The 21,753-nt window shown below is 41.6% G+C and overlaps 1 protein-coding gene, 2 long non-coding RNA genes and 2 other non-coding genes across 5 annotated transcripts; 3 read left to right on the forward strand and 2 right to left on the reverse strand.

The window, feature by feature from the left end:
* Positions 1 to 2,090: 2,090 nt before the first annotated feature.
* LOC123963138 lies at positions 2,091 to 3,784 on the forward strand. The gene is made up of 5 exons (XR_006823128.1): positions 2,091 to 2,239; positions 2,593 to 2,664; positions 2,848 to 2,910; positions 3,099 to 3,147; positions 3,337 to 3,784. It is a non-coding gene; the product is annotated as an uncharacterized LOC123963138 (long non-coding RNA).
* LOC123967538 lies at positions 2,952 to 3,025 on the forward strand. The gene has a single exon (XR_006824263.1). It is a non-coding gene; the product is annotated as a small nucleolar RNA SNORD49 (small nucleolar RNA).
* LOC123967537 lies at positions 3,183 to 3,252 on the forward strand. Its single transcript, XR_006824262.1, has one exon. It is a non-coding gene; the product is annotated as a small nucleolar RNA R38 (small nucleolar RNA).
* On the reverse strand, positions 3,434 to 14,844 carry LOC123963133 (fas-binding factor 1 homolog). The gene is made up of 31 exons (XM_046039725.1): positions 14,330 to 14,844; positions 14,107 to 14,137; positions 13,749 to 13,796; positions 13,617 to 13,662; positions 13,472 to 13,541; positions 13,324 to 13,374; positions 12,892 to 13,033; positions 12,684 to 12,764; positions 12,523 to 12,570; positions 11,838 to 11,981; positions 11,598 to 11,730; positions 11,184 to 11,344; positions 10,985 to 11,078; positions 10,440 to 10,895; positions 10,148 to 10,218; positions 9,488 to 9,700; positions 9,353 to 9,405; positions 9,206 to 9,253; positions 8,983 to 9,114; positions 8,721 to 8,821; positions 8,355 to 8,561; positions 7,782 to 7,889; positions 6,649 to 6,788; positions 6,445 to 6,563; positions 6,166 to 6,288; positions 5,894 to 6,070; positions 5,613 to 5,789; positions 5,389 to 5,526; positions 4,543 to 4,642; positions 4,325 to 4,452; positions 3,434 to 3,600 (listed from the first exon to the last, which is right to left on the reverse strand). Exons 1-31 carry the CDS (start codon positions 14,330 to 14,332, stop codon positions 3,535 to 3,537), a joined length of 3,609 nt encoding a protein of 1,202 aa, XP_045895681.1. The 5' UTR covers positions 14,333 to 14,844; the 3' UTR covers positions 3,434 to 3,534.
* Positions 14,845 to 16,533: 1,689 nt separating this feature from the next.
* On the reverse strand, positions 16,534 to 19,499 carry LOC123966228. The gene is made up of 4 exons (XR_006823925.1): positions 19,374 to 19,499; positions 18,582 to 18,663; positions 17,299 to 17,338; positions 16,534 to 17,180 (listed from the first exon to the last, which is right to left on the reverse strand). It is a non-coding gene; the product is annotated as an uncharacterized LOC123966228 (long non-coding RNA).
* Positions 19,500 to 21,753: the final 2,254 nt, after the last annotated feature.

The raw sequence follows: 21,753 nt of genomic DNA on the forward strand, positions 1-21,753 counted from the left end.
ATGTAGGCTGGGCCTAACCCTAACTCAGTTGACACAAAACTATTTTTCAGTGACATTTAAGACCCAGATTCATTAGCGCAGGTCCTGCTTTCAATCCCAAATGACATGTTTTTAAGTTTTTAAACAGATTTTTTTTTAACGTTATATTTCTTTAAGGATAGCCCACTTGATATTATGCAGGCTATTAGTCTGCACTCTCTATTGATGTGGCTGCCTGTTTCCTGTGACAATTTATTACACAATTTGGGTGGTTAGCATACAAGCTATTTGAATTTCGTTCATAAATCTTAAAAAGATCTTAACCTACTCTATACATGTGAAGTAGATTAATAGCCTACATAACAGCAAGAAAATGTCCTGTTTTAAAAAATGTAGGCTAAATTTAAAATTTTAAATTTTAAACTAAATAGGCCTATATTAATTTTGATAGGCCTACACTAGGCCTATTACATACATGTTTGTATAGCTATCATTCATATCTACAATCTAGCAGTCATTCAAATTGTAGCCTATACCCTTGTATTTAAATCAAGCTGAAGCATTTGTCATTTATCTTACCTCTTGCTTTTTGGGGTCAAATTATTGTTTGACACTGACTACAACCACACATATGATGTCACAGGAATCATGTCATGTGACTTTGGTCATGTAATTCCCCAGCAGGGTCTCAGCATCAGTTGCTTGGACTTACACTTTTCAGGGTAGAAGTACAAGTACTGTTTTCTCATGCTGTCTCCAATATCTGAATTCACCCTATAGAACAGTTCAACAAATATTCCATTCACTTACACATTTGATATTGAACTATAAGCTACCATCTTAAAATCTAGATTTATTTGACTTGACTCCCACAAACCTTTCCTTCTTCTTGTCAGGATGCGTTCTGCTGCAGGACACCAACCAGTAGGCCTATTTGTTAGAAAATTACGAGCGCTTAATGTCTGATGATGACATTCAGTTTTTAAAAATGCATTAGGCGTGAAAGGTCACTCTTGACCTTGAAAAATAGTAGTTTGACTAAACAATCTTAACTCAAAGTCCACTATAGCTTTAACAGGTGTATCCCCCGTTTGCAGGTGAAGACCATGAGATGTGATTGAGTGTGATTGTAAGTGGGCCTTGAGTTGAGACTGTTTTGTAAAACTACATTAAGAGTTGCTTCTTTGTTTATATAATAAAACTCCACGAGTTACCTCTCAGGATGTTTTCTTACACATGATGCCACAAAACAAAACTTATTGGCTATTGCCTGAGATCCCTACTTTGTCCATTTTTGATGGGGACTGCATGGTAGCTACTGGTGCTCTTGCTATATAACTGAAGAGTTATGTGTCCACAAATGTTTTTGTAATTGGCATCTCTTATTTTGTCAAATAAGTTATTTCCCTTTCATTGGTTTGTTGTATTTTGCCCAGGCTATGCGGATATCTATCACTGACAGTCTGTGTCCCCTAAACATCCTCCAGAAGACATCAGAAATTTTCAAATTATTTCTTGAATGTGATCCCAATTATTAACCTCAGTTATCATATTTTTCATCAGTTTCGAGGCTAAGTGCACATCTCAGCATACATTATTATAATTCATCCATGGATTTACATGTCACACCCTAAAGCATTGAAATAAACATGCTCTGCCCTCTTCAACTGTGTGTATCGACTGGAGCTATTTATCTTTTTGATACACACATCTGACATTGTATTTATGACACCAGACAATAGTTGAGATTGAGGTGGAATAATATAATGTTATTGATCAAACTTGATATGATTGTCTGACATCTTTATGGCTACTTGTTTATGGATAAGTCTGACATTAGCCTACAACAAAGAATTAACACACCATTCACTATTCTGCGTGTCGTTTTCCTAGGCTACAATCTAAAAGCAATTTAAACATTACATATTATTTTATATATTTTGCTGTACGTGTCGAATTGCAGTTCTTACAATCATGTATATCTTATTTGTTGTTAAATTATAGTTAAATTTGGTGTATTTTCACAAGTTAATTGAAAATACAAGTTGAACTTTAACCACACCCAGTCAGCAATCACGTGGGATGTGACGTTAACAACGTTTAAAAGGGTTCTCACGCGAGATTTTCAGTCTTGATCTCTTTGGTTGGCTGTACGGTGGACCTGAGCAGGGAGGCTCCAGCTGCATCATGCCGTTTTCAAATGTAGTGATGCATTCGTATATAAATATGGACTTTACTACAGATGAGCCGCCGTGAACAGGTAAGGATTGGATGATTGGTTAATGTAACGTGAGCGTGAGGAAACTTGGAGGCAGTAGCATGTTAACTGTACCAGCCCGCTAGCAGTTAGCTATCCTTGTTAGTCAGGCAAACACGTGGATGAAGACTACGTCGGGCAAAAGCTACAACTGGATTTTAAGTAGGTGATTTAGGAAAACTAGAGGACATGCATTAAATCCATTGCTACACAGTAACATGGGTAACGTTTAAACAAGTTCAAATTGTATTTGCGTCGTGGTTTGAGAGGAACTGACAGGAACGTGGCCCAAGTTAACTTTATTTCCGGCTGTGTTTAATTACAAATCTGTGCAACTTAATATGTTTACTTTACAGGCAGATTTGGCTGTTGTGGAATGAGGATATTTTCCTGCCAAAAAAGGGCTGAGCTTTTCGTCGTAATGAAAGGTAACGTTAAAACTGACAAATGCAATAGCTTCTTTTCCCGACTCTCTGAACTGCATATGATGAGTTTGTTATCCCTGTCTGAAAACACAAATGTGGAAACCAATGATATCTGAGCCGCAGCAGACTGATGTGCGGAGTCGCAAGCTGCTGATGAACTACCACTAATGTGATGTGGCGTTGCAGGTTCACGGTTCTTCTGTGCTGCTTGACTCTTCACTGTCGAAAGGGAGGAGACATGGTGAAGAGGTTTGTACCCCCCTGCTTCTTATGATCCACGTTGCTACTGATTCAGTGACGAAAACTGCTGCATAGGAAGTGCCGTCTGATGCGACAACTGACGATGGCAATAGCTGTTCTGAGAAATGCTGTCAAACCCTTTTGGCTTCTGGTGTGCATAAACGGAACTTGATGTAGATGTCAAATTCTTCCTACAGGGCTTATCTGCACTGCAAGACGGCACAAGGCTGCAGAGAAGTTGAACAGGTAAAGGTTGTAAGACTGTTAGTTGATGATTAAAGTCAAGCCATTGATGATACAAGTTATCCCTGTCTGAACATGAGTGTGGAGTCATGGTAACCTGAGGCTTGATGGGAGACAAGACCAGTATAGCTTTAAGTGACCATAGCAGTTTGCATTCAAGTGGTAACTAACTTTTTCTTTTACTACTTGCAGATGACTTCAGTGGAGAAGTGGACACCACACAGCTTGGATCATCCAGAAGTCTGGCGCCACAGTATATTACAGCACATCTGTCTGATTAAACCAAGAGTGATCTAAAACATGTTTATTAAAATTCCAGCATCATGGCACATGATAAGTAACATGAATCCTACTGGGAGCACCCAGCATGCGTTAGTCTATGCTGAAGGATCATCTGTAAGATTTCTTCTTCAAATTGTCTAAGAAGAACTGTTCTTCTTGGAGGTATTCACGGTCCTGTGAGCAGGAGAAGAAAGTGATTAGCACCAGAAAGTTGAACTGTAAAATGTTTGTGAAAATACATGTACTAGCAGACTAAGTATTGGGGGGGGAGGAGAGATAATTGTGAGTGAGCCACATGTTACTGTAATAAGCCTCTTTAAATTTTTTTTTTATTTACATTAAAGCCTCAAACAACCTACTTGTGTTTGCTATGTGAAGTGAATAACATTCATGTAAGGGCCATAATAGCTTAAAACAATTGGACATCTGGTTTCATACTTTTACTCCAGCGATGAAAATCAACCTTTAATATGAAAGAACTAATGATTTGACACTGATCAAATGTGATCACTTATAAAGGATTTTTCTAACCTCTTTGGCCTTGTCTCAGTTCCATTACCGTCTCAAAACTATTGCAATTAGTCACGTGTATTTAAGAATCCAGCAAAAAATTTAACACTGCGACAGTTTATAGATGTAATGGATTATTGGAAACCACTCTGATGCCTGTAAAGATGGTGGTCCTGTGCTTACAGTGTTGTGATTCAATGTGTCTGAATTGGAGCAGTATACCAGGATAGTTCTCTACTGTAAAATGCATTTAATCTGAAGGTTTGCCACCTTCAGTGTTGGTCATGCACTAGTCAAAATTACTTTTGGAACTTTACTAGAAACATCACTTGTTATGTGACTTGACTCTTTCCTATTGCTTCAGCATAAAGGTGTCTTCCCTGGTTACCTTTTGTGCAGTGTACTTCCACAGAGCCAGACTAGCCTGAAGAGCCATGGACTGAGAGTTGGGAAAAGTAGGAGTGGGAATACTCAGGGTCGATGCCAGCTCAGGGTTTGGCAACACTGAACCTACATCTACAGATAACAAAATCTGTGATATATGCACTTTAAACAACATTAGATGAGTTTATTTTGTATGAGTAACTTTGTTGAACGATTTCTCACCTGGTAAAAGGGGTGGAATCATTTGTGGTAAAGAGGTAATTTGAGGATCTTGCCTCAGCCTCTCTGTCTCCTTCTGCAGGTGATTTAACTGCATTTGCTCCTGTAACAAGAAGTATTTCGATAACATCACACTAGAGGTGCTCCGATTTGGATTTTTTTGGGCCGATTGCTGAAAGCAGTATCGGCCGATACAGATTCACTGGGTCTATTTGGAGCCTTTTATTTATCAAATAGAATTATACAGTATACTTTATATTTATTTAATTGGTCCTAAAAACAATGTATTAAGTGTTCAAGTTAACAGATGATAAAGTATCATGAAATGACAGCTGTTTATTTTATTGCCAGGAAACATGGGCAACAAATTCTGCTGAATCTGTGTTAGACTTAAACCATAGCAGCCTTTGCCTGGTTACTGTGAACATCAAATATAGCTTTACTGAGGAATAAACTACAAAAACACAACAAACAGCATCTTTATAAATTTACTACAACCATAGACTGCAATAAAACTATTTAGGAGATAAAGGAGCACAGGCATCATGAGTAGATGATAAACCCTTGTTAATCCCTTCTTGTCTGAGAAGGACTTTAGTGCTAGCTAGCTTTGAAAACCGAACAGACCGCGTAGTGAAACATTTTAGCTGCCGTTGAAAATTTGTCTGGCGAGTATTGCATCGTCTGATCGGCTTTTCTTATCGGCCTTTTTAGCGACCACCGATCAAACTAATTAAAGCCATTATCGGCCGATTATGATCGGTGACCGATGGATCGTAGCACCCTTACATCAAACAGTTACTATTTCTGTAATGTCTTTTGTCAGGTAGAAGCAATACACACACGCACCTGGAGGAGTCGTTGTTCCTGCTGCCTCAGACGCTCTGTCTGCATATGGATATTTCTGAGCCTCGCCTCATGCTCAGCCTCCACACGCTTTGCCTCGTGCAACGCTCGTTCTCCTTCTTCGTGCTTCTCTGCAGCAAGCTACGAAGAACATGGTGCAGTCAAAACCCACATATTACACGTTGTTTACTCCACAACATGCAGGGATCTGTGTGGTTTGGATTTACCTTGCTGAAGGCCTCCACCTCCTGGGCTCGTGTCTTGAGTCTCATGGCTGTGCTGCTGATTCTCTCTTTCTCTCTCTCCAGATCGTCTCTCAGTCTTTCCAGAGTCTCTCTCTCCTGTGCCACAGCCATCTCCTTTTGTTTCAGCTCTGCAGTATGAAGCTTTAGGTCAGCTTGTTCCTGCAACAGAAACAGATAGAAAAATACATTTATTTTGGGGTCATAGTAGCATTTAAAACAAAGCAAGACTATCAGAATCGATCTTTTTCAGTAGTGAAGGTCACCTGTGCCAGACTGATGATTGATCCCTCTCTCTTCTCCAAGAGGCTGCTGACTTCCCGTTCAGCCCTCTCATGCCTCTGCTTCTCCAGAGTGTGGAAGTGGGCCCACTCAGCTGCCAGCTTCCTCCTCTCCTCTGCACAATGCTGCATCACTGACTTCTGCTCCTCCAGTAATGCACTCTGATGGGAACACAGACAGGCAGGAGAGGTGAGAAGCGGGGGTGGGGGGTGGGGGTGGAATCGAGATGGAGCACTTGGACATTCATCAGCCTCACCTTCGCCCTTTCCAGCTCCTCTCTTTCCACAGTGATCTGCATGCTGAGGGCACGCCGCTCTTCCTCCAGGCCTCTTTGGGTGGATTCTGCCTTGGCCTGCTCGGCCGTCATCTTCCAGCGTTCCTGTGGCATAGAAAAAAGAATTTGTATTTTCAATCTTTGAGGGGAAAAGCATCAGTTTTTATTTCAGGTGTGTGTATGTATGCACGTGTGCTGTACTGCTATGTCAAAGCAAATGCAGCTATCCAAAAAACATGTCATCTTTATTTTTACCCAGACCTTCTCAAGCTGTCTCTGTTGCTCATTGAGCTGAGTGTCCATCCTGGAAATTATTTCCTTGAGGTAAGCTCTCTCCTCCGCCATGGCTTTCTGCTGCTGGGCCAGACGGTCCTGCATCACTGAAACGTACATTTAGTTAATGACCTTAACCCACTTATAACGTGTGTGTGTGTGTGTGTGTGTGTGTGTGTGTTTTGGAGGTACTTCGAAGTTGCTCGTCTCTGTGCCGTGCCCCCTGCTCCAGGCCGTGAGCTGTGTGTTCATGTGTGCTCTCCACCCGAGAAGAAAGCTCCCCCAGCTGAGAGGAGAACTGCTCCATCTGCTCAATCACCACAGTGAGAGACCTGGACAAAAAACACAGACAAACTAGTTGGTATTTCAAAAATCTCTGAAACCTGACCAAGACTGGTCGGTTGAAAACATTGAAAATCTGTTTGGATACAGAAAATCAGCAATAAAAAAAGAACAACTCCAGGCTGACTTTTAAAGTTGGGAGTGCGGGACATTTACATATAAATGAACGTCCTCAAGTTCACACAATGCTGATTAAGCCAGGTAAATCTCTCTTTATTTCGCAGTATTCCGGAGATTTAAAAAATTCTTGTGTCTGTGGCGACATTCCCTCACTGGTGCACTGGTAGTGATGAGTTTAACACATACACTGTATGGTTTAACATCAACCAGCAATGACTGGTTTGCCAGAGCGAAGAGATGAGCAACTGTAGTGACGGAGACGGCTACAGCAACTAGGGGAATGGCACAGCCTATGGCAGAAAAACCCAAGAAGTGTCCAAAAAAGCTTCTGATGCTCCACATAAAAAGTTGAGTTGAAGGATAACAGTCAAAAACAGTGAGGACAAACACAGATAACCACTGGTGTAGCTGTTCCTCGTGCTGGGGAAGAGGAAGGACTGAGGGCAGACACTGATGTCGAGTTACTGCTCCAAGACAGGTTGGCATTTGTAACATATTTGGAGTAGGCTACGTAGCTATCACATTTACTCTACCTAAATAATGGATTATTGTCGTGGAAATGTGGACAATTATCTGTATTTTTGTAACTATTTCTGAAGATGAGCCTGAGGCAAGCACTCGTCGACCGTGTTTGTGTAATTACTGTCACTGCCAGAAGGGGAGCCAAAAGTTCAGAACTGCAGGTTTAAATAGAATAAAAACATTAAGCTACTTTCTGCCTTTGCAGTGTATCATGGTAATATCAGCACTGAAACTGGTATTTCACACAAAAACACAGGAAAGAACATACTTCTAGTATGTACAGGAATATAATTTACTAGTATAATTGTAAACGGGACTGGTGCTCTTTGAAAACAACTTACCTGGTCTGAGATGTTGCGCTGGTAACTGCATCAATCTCTTCATCTTTTAATTTCTTCAGCCTCCGGACCTGGTCCTCGTGGTCTTTCTTCATCTCCAAGATAGATTTCCTTGAAGGCAAAATACACCAAATATATGATAAGCCTTATTACTTATCACATTTAATGTGCTCATTCTGAGACTTCCTGAGTTATTTTATTAACTTATCTGAATACTGTAGTTGAGTAAAACCCAGAGCAGGTCTTTTGACATCGCTCCATGTTCCAGATTTGAGGGGATTTTGTGTATTACTCAGATAAATAACTGTAAACCTGATGTGCGGAAACAAACTGCATTATATAATATAAAAGACTAAGCCGGGTGATCTGATTGGTCTAAAACATGTTTGGATATGTTTTGTTAACTCATTGTTGTGTTGCTGTGTCTTGTGGTGCCTATGGAACTATTATTTTGTATGTAAATTACTTTAATGATGACCTTTCAGTCAGTACATGCGTTTGCAACTGATGCGGTATCTGCTATTGCGATTGTTACACAATCAATCTCTTACTACAGAAAAGGCCTCCCTGGCGTACCTCTGGAGGTCTCTGAGTCTCTCCACCTCGCGGTCTCTGTCTTGCTGGGCCTGGGCCAGTTTACGCTGGTACTGAGCCTGCAGCTCTGCGCATTCCTGCTCAGCTGATCGTGTTACTGCGGCCAGGCGTTCTGTTAGGTCTTCACACTCCTGCCGCGCTTGTGTGTCCCTCTGTGCTGCAGATTCCTCAAGCAGCTTCACACGAGCTCTGGGCGTGCACAGAAAACAGTTATAGTGAGTGTGTTAAGCAAACAGACACACACATGCTGCTTTCAGTGCAGGGAATTGTGCATAATGTATGTTCAACATGATGCACGTGTGCACTACACATATATATGTATGTGTGTGTTGTCTATGAATGAACTACTTGTGTGCGTTCTCCATAAGCTCCATATCCTCTTTATGCCTCTGCTTGACATTCTCTAGCAACGTTTGGCTTTGGTCTCGCTCCAGCTGCAGGGTCTTCACCTGTGCAAAAACATATAGGAGTTTTGGGCTGCGCAGGTACATGGAGGTAACACAGGAAGGAAAGTTGAGGCAGCAGGTAAGGCTACTATTCCTTACTGAAAATACAGCCAATGTCCGGTTCTTATGTTTCCCCTCTCTTCTCTAATACAACATTAATGTACCTGTCCCTCCAGCTGGATGATGCGAGCCTGTAAAGCTTGATGGTCTCCAGGTTGCTGCTCTATCTGTTTGAGTCTCTGCAGGACCCCTGCATCCCCGACGCCCCCGATGCCCAGCAACTGAGCCTGCATCATCTTTGGGGTGAAAAGTGAGCAAGTCAAGAGCAAACAAGGTGATAATGTGTTCTTTTATTTTGAATAAATCTGCAAGTAGAGACTTCCTTACCTGCTGTTGCAAAAGCAGCTGCTGCAGACTGTCTGCTGAAAGTGTCACCTTTTCAGAAGATATGGAAGGGATTTAAAAACAACAAAAAAAGGCATATTATGATATCTGACCGATCATGACAACCGTATTACAGAAAAGCACATATACCTGTTGTTGGACAGCAGTTGATGTACTTTGCGTTTGGTTTTGCTGTGGAACTGCTGGAAAGAAAACAACCCATGAGTAACAGTCATTTTAGAAAATGCAACTGTATCTAAATTGACATCAGATAGGATTACCTACACCACACTGAGCCAGACAGTATAGTAGACATAGGGTTGAGCAATGGCAGCTGTTGGGGGGTTTCATCCGGAGCCTGACTGGGCCCTCGTAGCATGCTGGATCCCTTATTGGATGGTAAGTGGTGGGGTTGGGACTGAGCCTGGGGCTGGGGCTGGGTGTGGCTAACGCTAGCAGCAGAGGCAGGCAATGGGTCGGTAACTTGAGGAGTGCAATCTGAGGGATGAGAGGAACTTTCAACAGTTTTTTCAAGGTCTACTTTAGCAGGGAGAGCAGTTGGTGAGGAGGATGCAGAGGTGGAGGGGAGGTAAGGGTGGTGGGTGGTGGACGTGTACTCGGAAACAACAGAAGGGGATTGTGGTGGAGTTGAGTGGTAGATGGGAATGGTATCTGTACCAGAGCAGGGGTAGAATGTGAGTTAATGATTTGCTAAGATTATGAGCACGGCGTGATATGAGGTAGCATGAGGTATTAAATGTAAGTCTTGTAAGTGCATACCATCCTGCATGGTGTGTTTAATCTTTTGAGAGGCTAAAAGAAAGGAAGGCTTCTACTGTAAATGGGCCAGGGAGGGATGTGGCTTTGAACAAGCATGGTTGTGCTATATGAATTCAAATATAACTGAAGAGTAGTTATTTGGATGGATCATTGTGTGTTAAATACCTTGCATGGTCCTCTTCTCGATGACAGGAGTGGAGTGTGCAGTGGGGCTGGGCTGTCCAAGAAAAGTGTTGCTACACAAAACAGAAGGAGTGAAGTCACTTAGAGTACGTGGGTTTAATGGATTTACACAACACCTTACCAAGTGTCCTTAACAAACATAACAGTGTCCTTTCTGTCCCCAGGAGCAAGTGACTTGTGTACTGAAAACAAGAGCAAGGTATTATTCAATACTGAGAAGTGTCTGTCAGTGTGTCATTGTATTTCTTTCTGCTTTGTGTGGCTTCCACAGTACCTAATATTGGACTCCAGGTCCACTTCTTCTCCCAGGCCTAAAGAGTCTTCCTGCTTGGACCTTTTTGCCTCCGTGTTCGACACCGACAGAGCCTTCCTCCTGCTCAGAGCTCCTGCTAACCAGTCACCCTTCTCTTCCTCTTCTCTCTTCTGGCTTTTAGAGACGTCTGGCTTGGTTTGTTTGGTAATATTATCAGTTGGCGCAGGGGTGTTTGCTGCCACTTTTAAAGCAGATGTGCCCTGACTAGTCAGAGAGAGTCTTCTCTCTAATGAAGGAGAGGACGAAGCCTTTGGGGACTCTGCTGAAGTCTTGGTCTCTTTGGTATTACCCTCTAGCAAGGTATGGTCGTCGTTTGTCTTGAGGCCTAGCCAGTCAGCAGAGTTGTGACGTCGAGTAGGGGTGGTGGGTTTTGGTTTCTTCTCTGGGGTAGAGGAACTGACATCCTCTGTAGAAAATCTGATGTCAAGAAAATAAATCTAGTGTTCAATTTACAATGGTAGGCAAAAAGCTTGCTGTAAAACACCAAGATTGGTCTTTACACACACCTGACAGACTGTCTGCGGGACTGGCGCCCTTCAGGCGTAGATACCAGAGTGGGCTGATAGGAGCCAAATGTAAGGTCATCTTCTACCAGTGGTTCTGATAAATATGAATAGGAACACAATTAGTTTTTAAATATATTACACTCTTTTAAAATGGTACTTGCTCATACTTGCTAAGCAGAAAACCATGATGCGCTGTTACCTTTCACACTAGAGGTCTTCTCTTGTTGCTGCTTCTCTTGAGACTGAGGCCGCTCCTTCCTCTCGCCCGTCGGAGGTCGCTCCAGAAGACGAGGCGAAGTCAAACTCTCCAGAATCTCATCTAGTCTAGTACGAGCTCTCTGAGGGGGTTCACTCCTGAGGCTACACATAACAGAGGAAAAGGGAACAGGGACAGGGTGTTCTGCATGTCATGGAAAGTTTTGCAAAAAAAGGCAAAGAGAAAAATGAATAGATAGAAAAAAATCGCTTTGTAAAACATTGCCCAAGTCTGGCTTTGTTTGTAGCTGCATCCCAAAACTCAAAGGCACTAAGGTAGTAATTATTTATCATTTGAGCACTATAAATAAGGACAACAATATGAATGGGGCGGTAAAAGTGAAGACAGAGCTTTTACCTTTCCTTGTTGGACCAAAGCATAGTCTCTTTTTTCTTGGGGTTGTTTTTATCACTGTCAAATCCGAGTGCATCCATTAGGTCATCCTTATCATCATCAAATGTAAGATCACCTCGTGTCTTTGCTGCCTTAGCTGATGAACAAGGAATAAACACACACACACACACACACACACACACACTTTACCTAAGTGTTTTTTTAAGTTTGAAAATAAAGACTTGTGGATAATTTAACGCTCACGTGTTTCAGTCTTTAGGACAGGAGATGTGGAGGGAGATAGCGCTGATTTTTCAGGTTTAGCCCGCTGTGTGCTGGATTTCGATTCGGGCTTGGTTTCATCTGGAAGCAAGTCATCAAGTAGATCAGCCAGTGGGTCGCCTAGATCTGCAGAGGAAATTATATTCTTTACTCTACTTATACTGTTTTTGGACACGAGACAGTGAAGCAGTAAATGATTAAGAGGCATCTTACACGGTCTGACTACATGTTTAAAATAACGCATACAAAAATTTTTTACACATCTTCAAATACATTAAAATTATTTATGTTTATACACTAAGAATTCAATGACAAACATTTTTATATCCTGTATGTAAATGGAGTGGACAAAATATTTTATTATATATAATATTAGATAAATTTAGGACAGTGAGCTCTACAAATACAGGATTTATTGGAGGGCTGTTGAATTGTGTTGCATTAGATTGCAGTGAGTAACTCCATATATGGTAATACACTGACTGGATAGTTATCATTAGGTGTTGGGGTCTCTAAAAAGCAAATCTACCTCTAGATTTGTACATTTGTGTGGGTTTTCCAACTATTGTCACTTTTTGTAGTGCACGCCTCTCCTGTTCAAACTACTCACAGACCCGCATTGAAACCACCCACTGCGATTATTCGACTACAAGTAAAAGTAATATACCTTTAGTGTGAGGTGTCTGACCAACACCTTCCTCATCACCACCACTGTCTAAATCAATGCAGCAGATTGAGGAAAAACAAAACAAAGCTATCAGTAAACCACTGTTGAGTTGGATAAAGCTACTGTGTCAGAGAGGGGTGGGAAAAGGAGGGCTCACTCACCAGAGAAGGTGAACTTCCTGTAGTTAGGTGCAGTGGACGAAGGTGCAGAGTTTGGCTTCTTTCCTCCAGTGGTGGGTTCATCTGAGTGAAGTGGTGGGAGACACAGCTCTCTCTGAATGCTGCTGTTTTTGTAAACTTCAAAGCCGATAACAACGTGAAGCTAATAATGAGAAAAAAACTTATGCAAGAACATTCTGCGCTGAATTACCTGCTCCCTCTGGATTTACATTACTTTCTAACAAGGAAGAGTTTCTCTTTTGCCCCTCATTACCAACTGGCTTTGTTTGTGCAGGAGCGGAACTAGGCTTTATCTTTGATGCAAAAAGGTCAGCATCCATATCATCCATGTCCTGTACACGGACAGACAGAAAAACAACAGGCACTGTGAGTGGATCCATGAACATTTACAGAACACTACAAAGCTGAACTTTGTCTAGTGGGTGGTGATGGCGCAATGGATAAGAAACATGCCTTTGGGTTCAATTCCCCACTGTGACCCATCTACCAATGTGTCCCTGAGCAAGACACTTAACCCCTAGGCGTGCGACCTCTGACGTGTATAGCAATTGTAAGTTGCTTTGGATAAAAGCGTCTGCTAAATTAATAAATGTATACATTTCCACAGTTTATAGTGACCTACCTTCATGTTCTTCAGTATGTCACTGGGATCTGCTGCTGAGACATCAGAGTCCTTGGACAGAAAAGAAAATATTAGACACAAATTACGCTAAGAAATATGAAGTTAAGCATGTATCTTTGTGCCCCTTTCCAAACGTCTGTCTACATACCTCAGTCTCCCCACCATCCCTATTTACCTCCTCTGCCAGCATACTGAAGATGTTATCAGTTGCAGAAGAGCTGGAGAGGAAAATGTAATGTAACTCACAACATTTATAATTGGTGGCATGTAACTCTTGAAGTCCTCACACTCACCGATTCAGTGGCCCACCCCGAGTTGCTTTCCCTCTTACTGGGTGTTCTGGTGAGTAAATTGTTGAGAGAAACTTTCAAAGTGACACCATATTGATAATTATAATAGTTGTTGGTTTAAAACTGCACACTTACTTTTATCATCAAATAAGCTGTCCAGCAAATCTTCATCTCCGAATGAACCTGAGGAAAACCACACTTTTACACAAGCTTGGCACTCTTCCACTTATTACACTTTAAGTTGCCTTGGCTCCATTCTGAATATACTGCTACCAGGTCTTCTGCCAAATTATGTTTTTCTGTATTACTCGTATTTGTAGCATTACTACATTGCATATCTTGGTTGTAAATTTAAATCTATTTCTCTGCTATTGTCTCTCTGCTCTGGTGGAGGGACCTAATGCTGTACAGACTGTAAGAGACAAACTTAACTAAATACTGCAGTATGTGAAACTATGGCGTACAGAATCCATATAACACTTGAGGAGCTTACTTTTTGATGGTTTGCCCTTCACCTTTGAAGCCTGTAAATAACAGTGAAATATAATAAGTTATTTTACAGCTGGAGGAGAATAATAATGAGTCAGATACTGGGTCCACTGCAAAGAGCAAACCAGCGGTTCAATGTCACACATAATGACTCATCCATGCCTTTAAATTTTTCTAGAATCCTGTTAAAAACATGAAATATTGATACTGGCACCAGTTCGACTCACCATGTTGATTCTCTCCTGGGCGCGTTAGTAGCTAGCTAACTTAGCTAACATTAAATCTTATTAACGTTAGGCGTCCCCAGTCTCCAATGGAAACCACTCTGTTCACCAGGTGAGCGCTCATGTTAAGGACACAACACACGGTTGTAGTTACTTAATATAGCTACAGAATCTATTGTTTCATGCTTTAATACAGTCATGTGTAGTCGCGACGTTTAGCAAATTGTTTACTTGAAGTAGGTTAACAATGAAACGAATCACACCGCCTCTAACTTAATCTAATTAACGTTACACGGTTAAGGCAGCGCACACCGACATGGCTGTTCGTTAGCCATGTTGCACAGCTAAGCTATTTCAATCTTCTAACACAAACTGTGTGGTTATCATTATAAAGTATAAAAGCTTTAAGCTCCACATAAAGCAAAAGGCAAATGAGACGCATATATCTTTGGGAGATTCACTGCAGCACTAACGTTTACACCAGTTAACACACAGTACCAACAGGCGCGAGACAGACGTTTCCTATTTACATCCCGCAGTGCATTGTGGGTGATGTAGTTCTTTTAGGTTTTTTTCGGATTGCAATTATGATTTATAAAGGTATGAGTGGAGTAGTTTTGTTTTAGCGTACCCTTTAATGAAATATGTTTCAGAAAAGGAGTTTGTTTTGGGTTATTTATGAAATTCCTTATGTTTGACTTCCCTTGACATATGCTGACTGGCCACTTTATTAGGTAAATCTGTTCAATTGCTTGTTAACACAAATAGCTCACCAGCCAATCACATGGCAGCAACTCAATGCATTTATGCAGGAAGACGTGGTCAAGACAACTTGCTGAAGTTCAAACCAAGCATCAGAATGTGGAATAAAGGGGATTTAAGTGACTTTGAACGTGGCATGGTTGTCAGAGCCAGACGGGCTGGTCTTAGGATTTCAGAAACTGCTGATCTACTCGGATTTTCACACACGACCATCTCTAGGGTTTACAGAGAATGATCTGAAAAAGAGAAAATATCCAGTGAGAGGCAGTTGTGTGGGACAATGCCTTGTTGATGTTAGAAGTCAGAAGAGAATGGGCCGACTGGTTTGAGATGGCAGAAAGGTAATAGTAACTCAAATAACCTAGGTATGCAGAATACTATCTCTGAATGCACAACACGTTGAATCTTGAAGCAGATGGGCGACAGCAGCAGAAGACCACACCGGGTGCCATTCCTGTCAGCAAAGAACAGGTAACTGAGGCTACAATTCAGATGGTAGGGTCAGAATTTGGCGTAAACAACATGAAAGCATGGATCCATCCTGCTTTGTATCTACGGTTCAGGCTGGTGGTGTGTGGGGGAGTTTTTTTTCTGGCACACTTTTGGCCCGTTAGTACCAACTGAGCATCGTGTAAATGCGACAGCCAACCTGAGTATTGTTGCTGACCGTGGCCATCCCTTACTGACCACAATGACTCTCACTGACTCTCACTCTCTACTCCAGTGGCCTCCACCGTCTCAATCCAATAGAGAACCTTTGGGATGTGGTTGCTGCGTGATGCTATCATGTTAATATGGAAGAAAGTCTCGGAGAAATGTTTCCAACACCTTGTTGTTTGTCATTAGGTAGTATGTCATTAAGAATTGAGGCAGTTCTGAAGGCAAAAGGGGGTGCAAACTTGGCACTAGCAAGGTGTACCTAATAAAGTGGCCGGTGAGCATATACCTGGTTGCTCTGGTTACCAAATGGTTTTACCACCAGGTGGCATCAGAGCCTAGAACATTGGCAAAAGCAAATCAGTTACAACAAATAATCTGATGAGCTGAATAATTTATCTTCTGAGGTCTATGTTTAATTCAGTCAGGTCTAGGTCTGATGTTGCACATTTAATCAGCACAGTAAGCACATTGCTCAAAGTTAGGTTTATAACACAGACAAGCCTTTCCCTGCTCCTCCATCATCAGAAAATATAGCTTTGTTCCACGACCACAATGAACAAGCAAACAACCTCTGTTTAAAACCTGTGGAATATTTTGTTCCCTTGTTGGTGTATTGGTTCAATGGGGAGTTGTTAGGATCTTTATGCATTCTCTGTCATGACAAATTTGTGCAGACAAGAAAATAAATGCTTCACTGATGTTATTATAAGAAAAACGAACACTCTTTTAATAAGTCATCAGCAAATCAAACAGTTAATCTTCGTCGACATTCAGAAGCACACAAATGCATTTAATTGCTTTATTTAATCAGTATGCTTCCCCTAAAAACAAAACATTTTAAGGGGTAATGGTCCTACCTGCCACATACAGTACACTGCATGACTTTAGCCCCTTTTCCAAGAGAAATTAGGTCACTTATGAGATATTAAGGGAAGCAACTCTTTAAAATACACCCAGTCATAGCTCATCTTGTCCTCATACATACATTTAACATAAATCCTTACATATTTCAAAAGTGAGCAAAACAGAAAATCAAAGAATTGATTGTGGCTGTTACTTTATGTGGAGGCACAGAACATGTTTTATCACTTTAAACCCTGATCGTTTCTGTTCTGAAACAGAAAAAATATTCGGTTTCCAACATGAATACACAGCATTTGTCAGGTGTCATCTTCCAAACTGGAGTTCACTCAGTTGCTGTTTCCCTTTAATGAGAACATCTGCAGGACAGATAGCGGAGCCATGATCAAAACAGGCCTCATTGTTTTTATAGCTCGTTTAAAAAAAAAAAGAGAGAAGCTGGTGGGAGTCTTGGGGTAAGCTGTGACGTGTAGATAAATCAGAATCTGATCAATGAAAGAAAACAACAAACAGATGTCTGGAAATCTCTCCTGTAGTATCCGAGGGAAATAAGTCTTGTCAGCTGAGGCCACTGAAAAAAAAGAAGACAAAACAGATCAGGGTTTGATGCTTTAACGTTGTGAAGGAAATACACATTTGTGGTCCTTTTGTTTTGTTGTGGCTCTTACAGGTCAAACGACAGAGCTCACCATATTTGAGATGGGGGCCTCCTTGGGTCTTTGTTCGTGTCTGCTGGGGAGAGGGGGAGCACAAAGGGAAGTAAAAGCTGACATGCAAAGTCATGAATGATGTAGGGAAATAATCATTAAAAAAAGAACAAATCACCCTGACTCAGCTGAAAACACTTGCCTCCGTTAAAATGGTTCAAATAAAAAGTGAAAGATAACACATTAAAGACCTGTGACCACCTCCATGCAGCGTCTAGGTGTTAGTTTATTACTCATTAAAAATTTTTTTACAGCTGCATTAAACAGTACAGTTAGTAGGGAGGTAATGTATTTATAATAACCCTCCAAAGTGATGATGGATTGTTGTTCTGCCTCTGAATCATTTAGTATTAGCAGTGTACCAGTGAATACCTAAAAGCTAAATGTGGGGCATGCATCTTAGCTTTTAATGCCTCTGTGGGTCTGTAACATGCTCCACTGCTCCACTTTCTCCCCTTGTCTGGAGCCCCCTCTGTAAAGCGCACACACACACACACACACCACCTCCACATAACTGTCAATGTCTCTTTGTTAGCTGTTTTCCTGTTTCTTTTTCACCCACTGTGATGCTCAGTTTTTTTGTTTATAAGCTGTATTTTGAATTTACAACTTAATTCAATTGATGATACATATATACTTTTCTATGCTATTGCTTTTCAGAACTTGTAAATTTAGCATTAGCCTAAATGTTTTCTAAAATATTGCCAAAAATACAAACACTGCTAGCATCAAATACGTTTTACATTCAAGGTGAATGGTAAAGTTTGCATTCTTAAAGGTGTACTCCACTGATTAATCAGTTTATTCGTCATCAGGAGTATCACTGTAAAAACAGCTGTATAATGTCCTCTATGGCTCTGTAGGAGCTTTGTAAAGTCTGAGAAAAAGACCATGATGTTGGCATTAGGGTTATCTCACCTCAGCCCAGTGTCCCTGGAAGTTATCTCAGTGTTGGACAATTTTGCAATTTTTGCAATTTTGCTGGCTGTTACATCATCCTTTCAGGAACCTTTCTAAGAATGTACAGTTACATATCAATTCTATTTTAAAACTGAGTGCATGGAGTTGGGAAGACATGTGTTTTCCAGGCAGGGAGCTCTTACATCAAGTTGCACCAATAGAATTAAAAAGTGCCACAGTTTTGGAGCTAACTAGCTAGCTAGCTCGGGGTAATACAAAATTACAGGAGTACCCCTTTACGGCCATATTGCAGGCTCCATCCACTCAGCCGGTTTTCATAGACATGATTGTTTGTGTGTCTTTACCCTGCAGTGTTGTCATTTTGGGGTTTCTGCTGCTCCATTGCTCTTCATGTGTGGCACGTCTTTCTCAGTAGCCACTTTCTGCCTGTGACGGTGATAAAGAACAAAACACTCCATTTTAAATGGCCCTTTTATCACCACAGTGCCTTTGTGAACACATAGTCATCTGGAAACGGTTTGGTAAATGATGTGAACTCATTCAATATAAATTGAGCTTTTGCTGTTTATTGGCTCATAATTGTGTACGCTAACTGTTGCCATGCTTGTGGTGCTGTAGCCACACGGTATTGTTTGCCATTGCAGTGTGAGTGGCTAAGCAGGGCCAGGGGGGCTGAGAAAATTGCACTTTGCATCAATTAGCAGCCATGAACTTAAGAGCTCTGATGCTTTGGCCTCCTTTTATCTCTCCGTAAAAAAACTGGAATGCAATGTTGTTATGTATCGAGCCACTTAATACACACACTGCTATTCAGGGCAAACCTACTCACAAGAAACGATTTCAAATCACTGGTCCGCATGTGTCCCACCCTACCTCCCTCACTCCCTCACTCTCCCACTCATGAATCAGACATTCTGTGTTTGTGCGTGTTCATATTTGTTGTCTGAGTATTTTATGTGTTTTTAATTCTTTTCCCATGAGCCTCAAGCTGTTAAATGTGTCTTTTTTTGTCAGGCACTGGAAAGAGTAGCCTGAATCTCTTATTTCTGTTTCATGACTGAAAATACAGACAGATTCTCTACTGACCACTATTCTGTGCCTGCTAAAAATCACAAGAGTTGATGATCAGTACTCACGGTTTGATTTTGTTGGAGAATCTCTGCCACAGGATGAAAGCGATGGTGGTGAGGACCATCATAGTGGTACACATGGTCCTACCCCCTGCCTTTGGGACTGATGATAGTTTAGAGCACTGAGAATTCTCGTCCCATTGAAAGGCTTGAATGGTAAAAGGCAGAGTTTGTGGTGTAACAATCTGACTATTCCCGTCTTTCCTCTTGGCTCTCACTCATGATTGGGGAGATTAGCTCAGAGGATTAGCTAGGATCAAGGAGGGGGGTGGATCTCGCTGGCAGGACTAGTAGGTAAACAGAGCATGCTGTGTGTTTCTATTCCGAAAACAACCCACCTCGCCACCATGTCGTAAACACAGGAAGCCAAATCAACCTCGATGCTTTTACTGCATTGGTTTACAGGATTAACACATACCAATCAAATTACCGTATTTGGATAAAACGAATTCACAGAAGTGAAATATAATAAATATATATATATATATATATACATGTATTATATATGTATTACAATATTTTATGAAAATAGAGTGCAGAGTGGAATAAATGGGGGTATAAATAGGGACTTTCAACAGCTGAGCCACTTACTTACACTATCTCACAAAAGTGAGAACACCCTCACATATTTGCAAATATTTAATTACGGTATGTCTTTTCATGTGACAACACTGAAGAAATGACACATTGCTACAAAGTAAAGTAGTGAGTGTACAGCTTGTATAACAGTGTAAATTTGCTGTACCCTCAAAATAACACATCACAAAGCCATTAAAACCGCTGGCAACAAAAGTGAGTACACCCCTAAGTGAAAATGACCAAATTGTGCTCAGTTAGCCATTTTCCCTTCTCATTGTCATGTGACTTGTTAGTGTTACAAGGTCTTGGGTGTGAATGGGGAGCAGGTGTGTTAAATTTGGTGCTATCGCTCTCATGGTGCTTTCAGACCAAAAGCAAAGCGAGTGTTTGGGGCGGTGAATTTACATACAAAGACAATGCAAAGCGATTTCCTGTCGGGCGGCGTGAAGCGACGCGAAGGTGGCAGGGCCGGCAACGCAAAGGAATTCGTGTGAGTTGAAAATATTCAACTCAAGCGAGAAAGTCGCATGACGCTGAGTCGTGATAGCTTGTCAGTGTTGAGATTGTCGTACGTCACCAACGGCTTCAGAGCGATGTGTGGAAAGGGCCGGGCAGGGCGGGCGATTGAAAATCTGCTGGCCGGCTGAGAGCTGCTAAACTTGGGGGAGAGTAGCAGGGAGCAACGCTGCAACCTTTGGATAAATGAACAGCCCTAGTCGGACTTGATTATGCTCTAACAACTACACCATTTACTTGCAGGAGGAGCTAAATTAGCTTTTTACTTAACTTTTTGGGATTACAAAGTTGATTTATCTTCACTGGAGCTTCTCAGCAGCTAGCTTCCGTGCACCTCCGGTTCCAGTGTTGTTGTTAGCGTCGTTAGCTCTGTCGGACTACGACTTCATATTTATATAAAAAACGGACAAAACTGGACATTGCTGGGAGAAAAGAAAGCGAGGAGGTTGAACTACCTGGTGAGTTCAGAAAACATGTGTCTGTAACTTTATTCCAGCTATCGTTGTACTTTACTGTGACCAAGTTAGCATAGAATAGCCCTGATCGATCCAAACTCCATTCAGACAACAAACATTTTAGAAGTTGTTGTCCTGCTGTCTTGCTGACAGACCTGACAAAGCATGAATTCATATGTTTAACAAATCTGCATGATGTTGTAGTTATTTCGGCATCAGTTTAATCTGTTTATTGCTATTTAATCACAGCAAAATGTTTGCTTTGGGTTCATACAGCTGTAGTAATGGCAAGTTGTGTTTATTCACGTTATCACGTTAAAATCGCCTTCTCGTGCTGTGTGTGAACACTTGCAGCGAATGTAGTCACGCGAGGAAAGTTTTGCGAGGAGAAGATTTGCGTTTGGTCTGAATGCCGCATCACACTCCTCATACTGGTCACTGGAAGTTCAACATGGCACCTCATGCCAAGACCATACAGCGGTTCAACAGGACAGGTTCCACTCAGAACAGGCCTCGCTATGGTCGACCAAAGAAGTTGAGTGCACATGCTCAGTCTCAAATCCAGAGGTTGTCTTTGGGAAATAGACATATGAGTGCTGCCAGCATTGCTGCAGGAGTTGAAGGTGTGAGGGGTCAGCCTGTCAGTGCTCAGACCATACGCTGCACACTGCATCAAATTGGTCTGCATGGCTGTCCTCCCAGAAGGAAGCCTCTTCAAAAGATGATGCACATGAAAGCCCGCAAACAGTTTGCTGGAGACAAGCAGACATGGATTACTGGAACCATGTCCTGTGGTCTGACGAGACCAAGATAAACTTATTTGGTTCAGATGGCGT

Source organism: Micropterus dolomieu, linkage group LG02, assembly GCF_021292245.1.
Source record: "Micropterus dolomieu isolate WLL.071019.BEF.003 ecotype Adirondacks linkage group LG02, ASM2129224v1, whole genome shotgun sequence".
NCBI lineage: Eukaryota > Metazoa > Chordata > Actinopteri > Centrarchiformes > Centrarchidae > Micropterus > Micropterus dolomieu.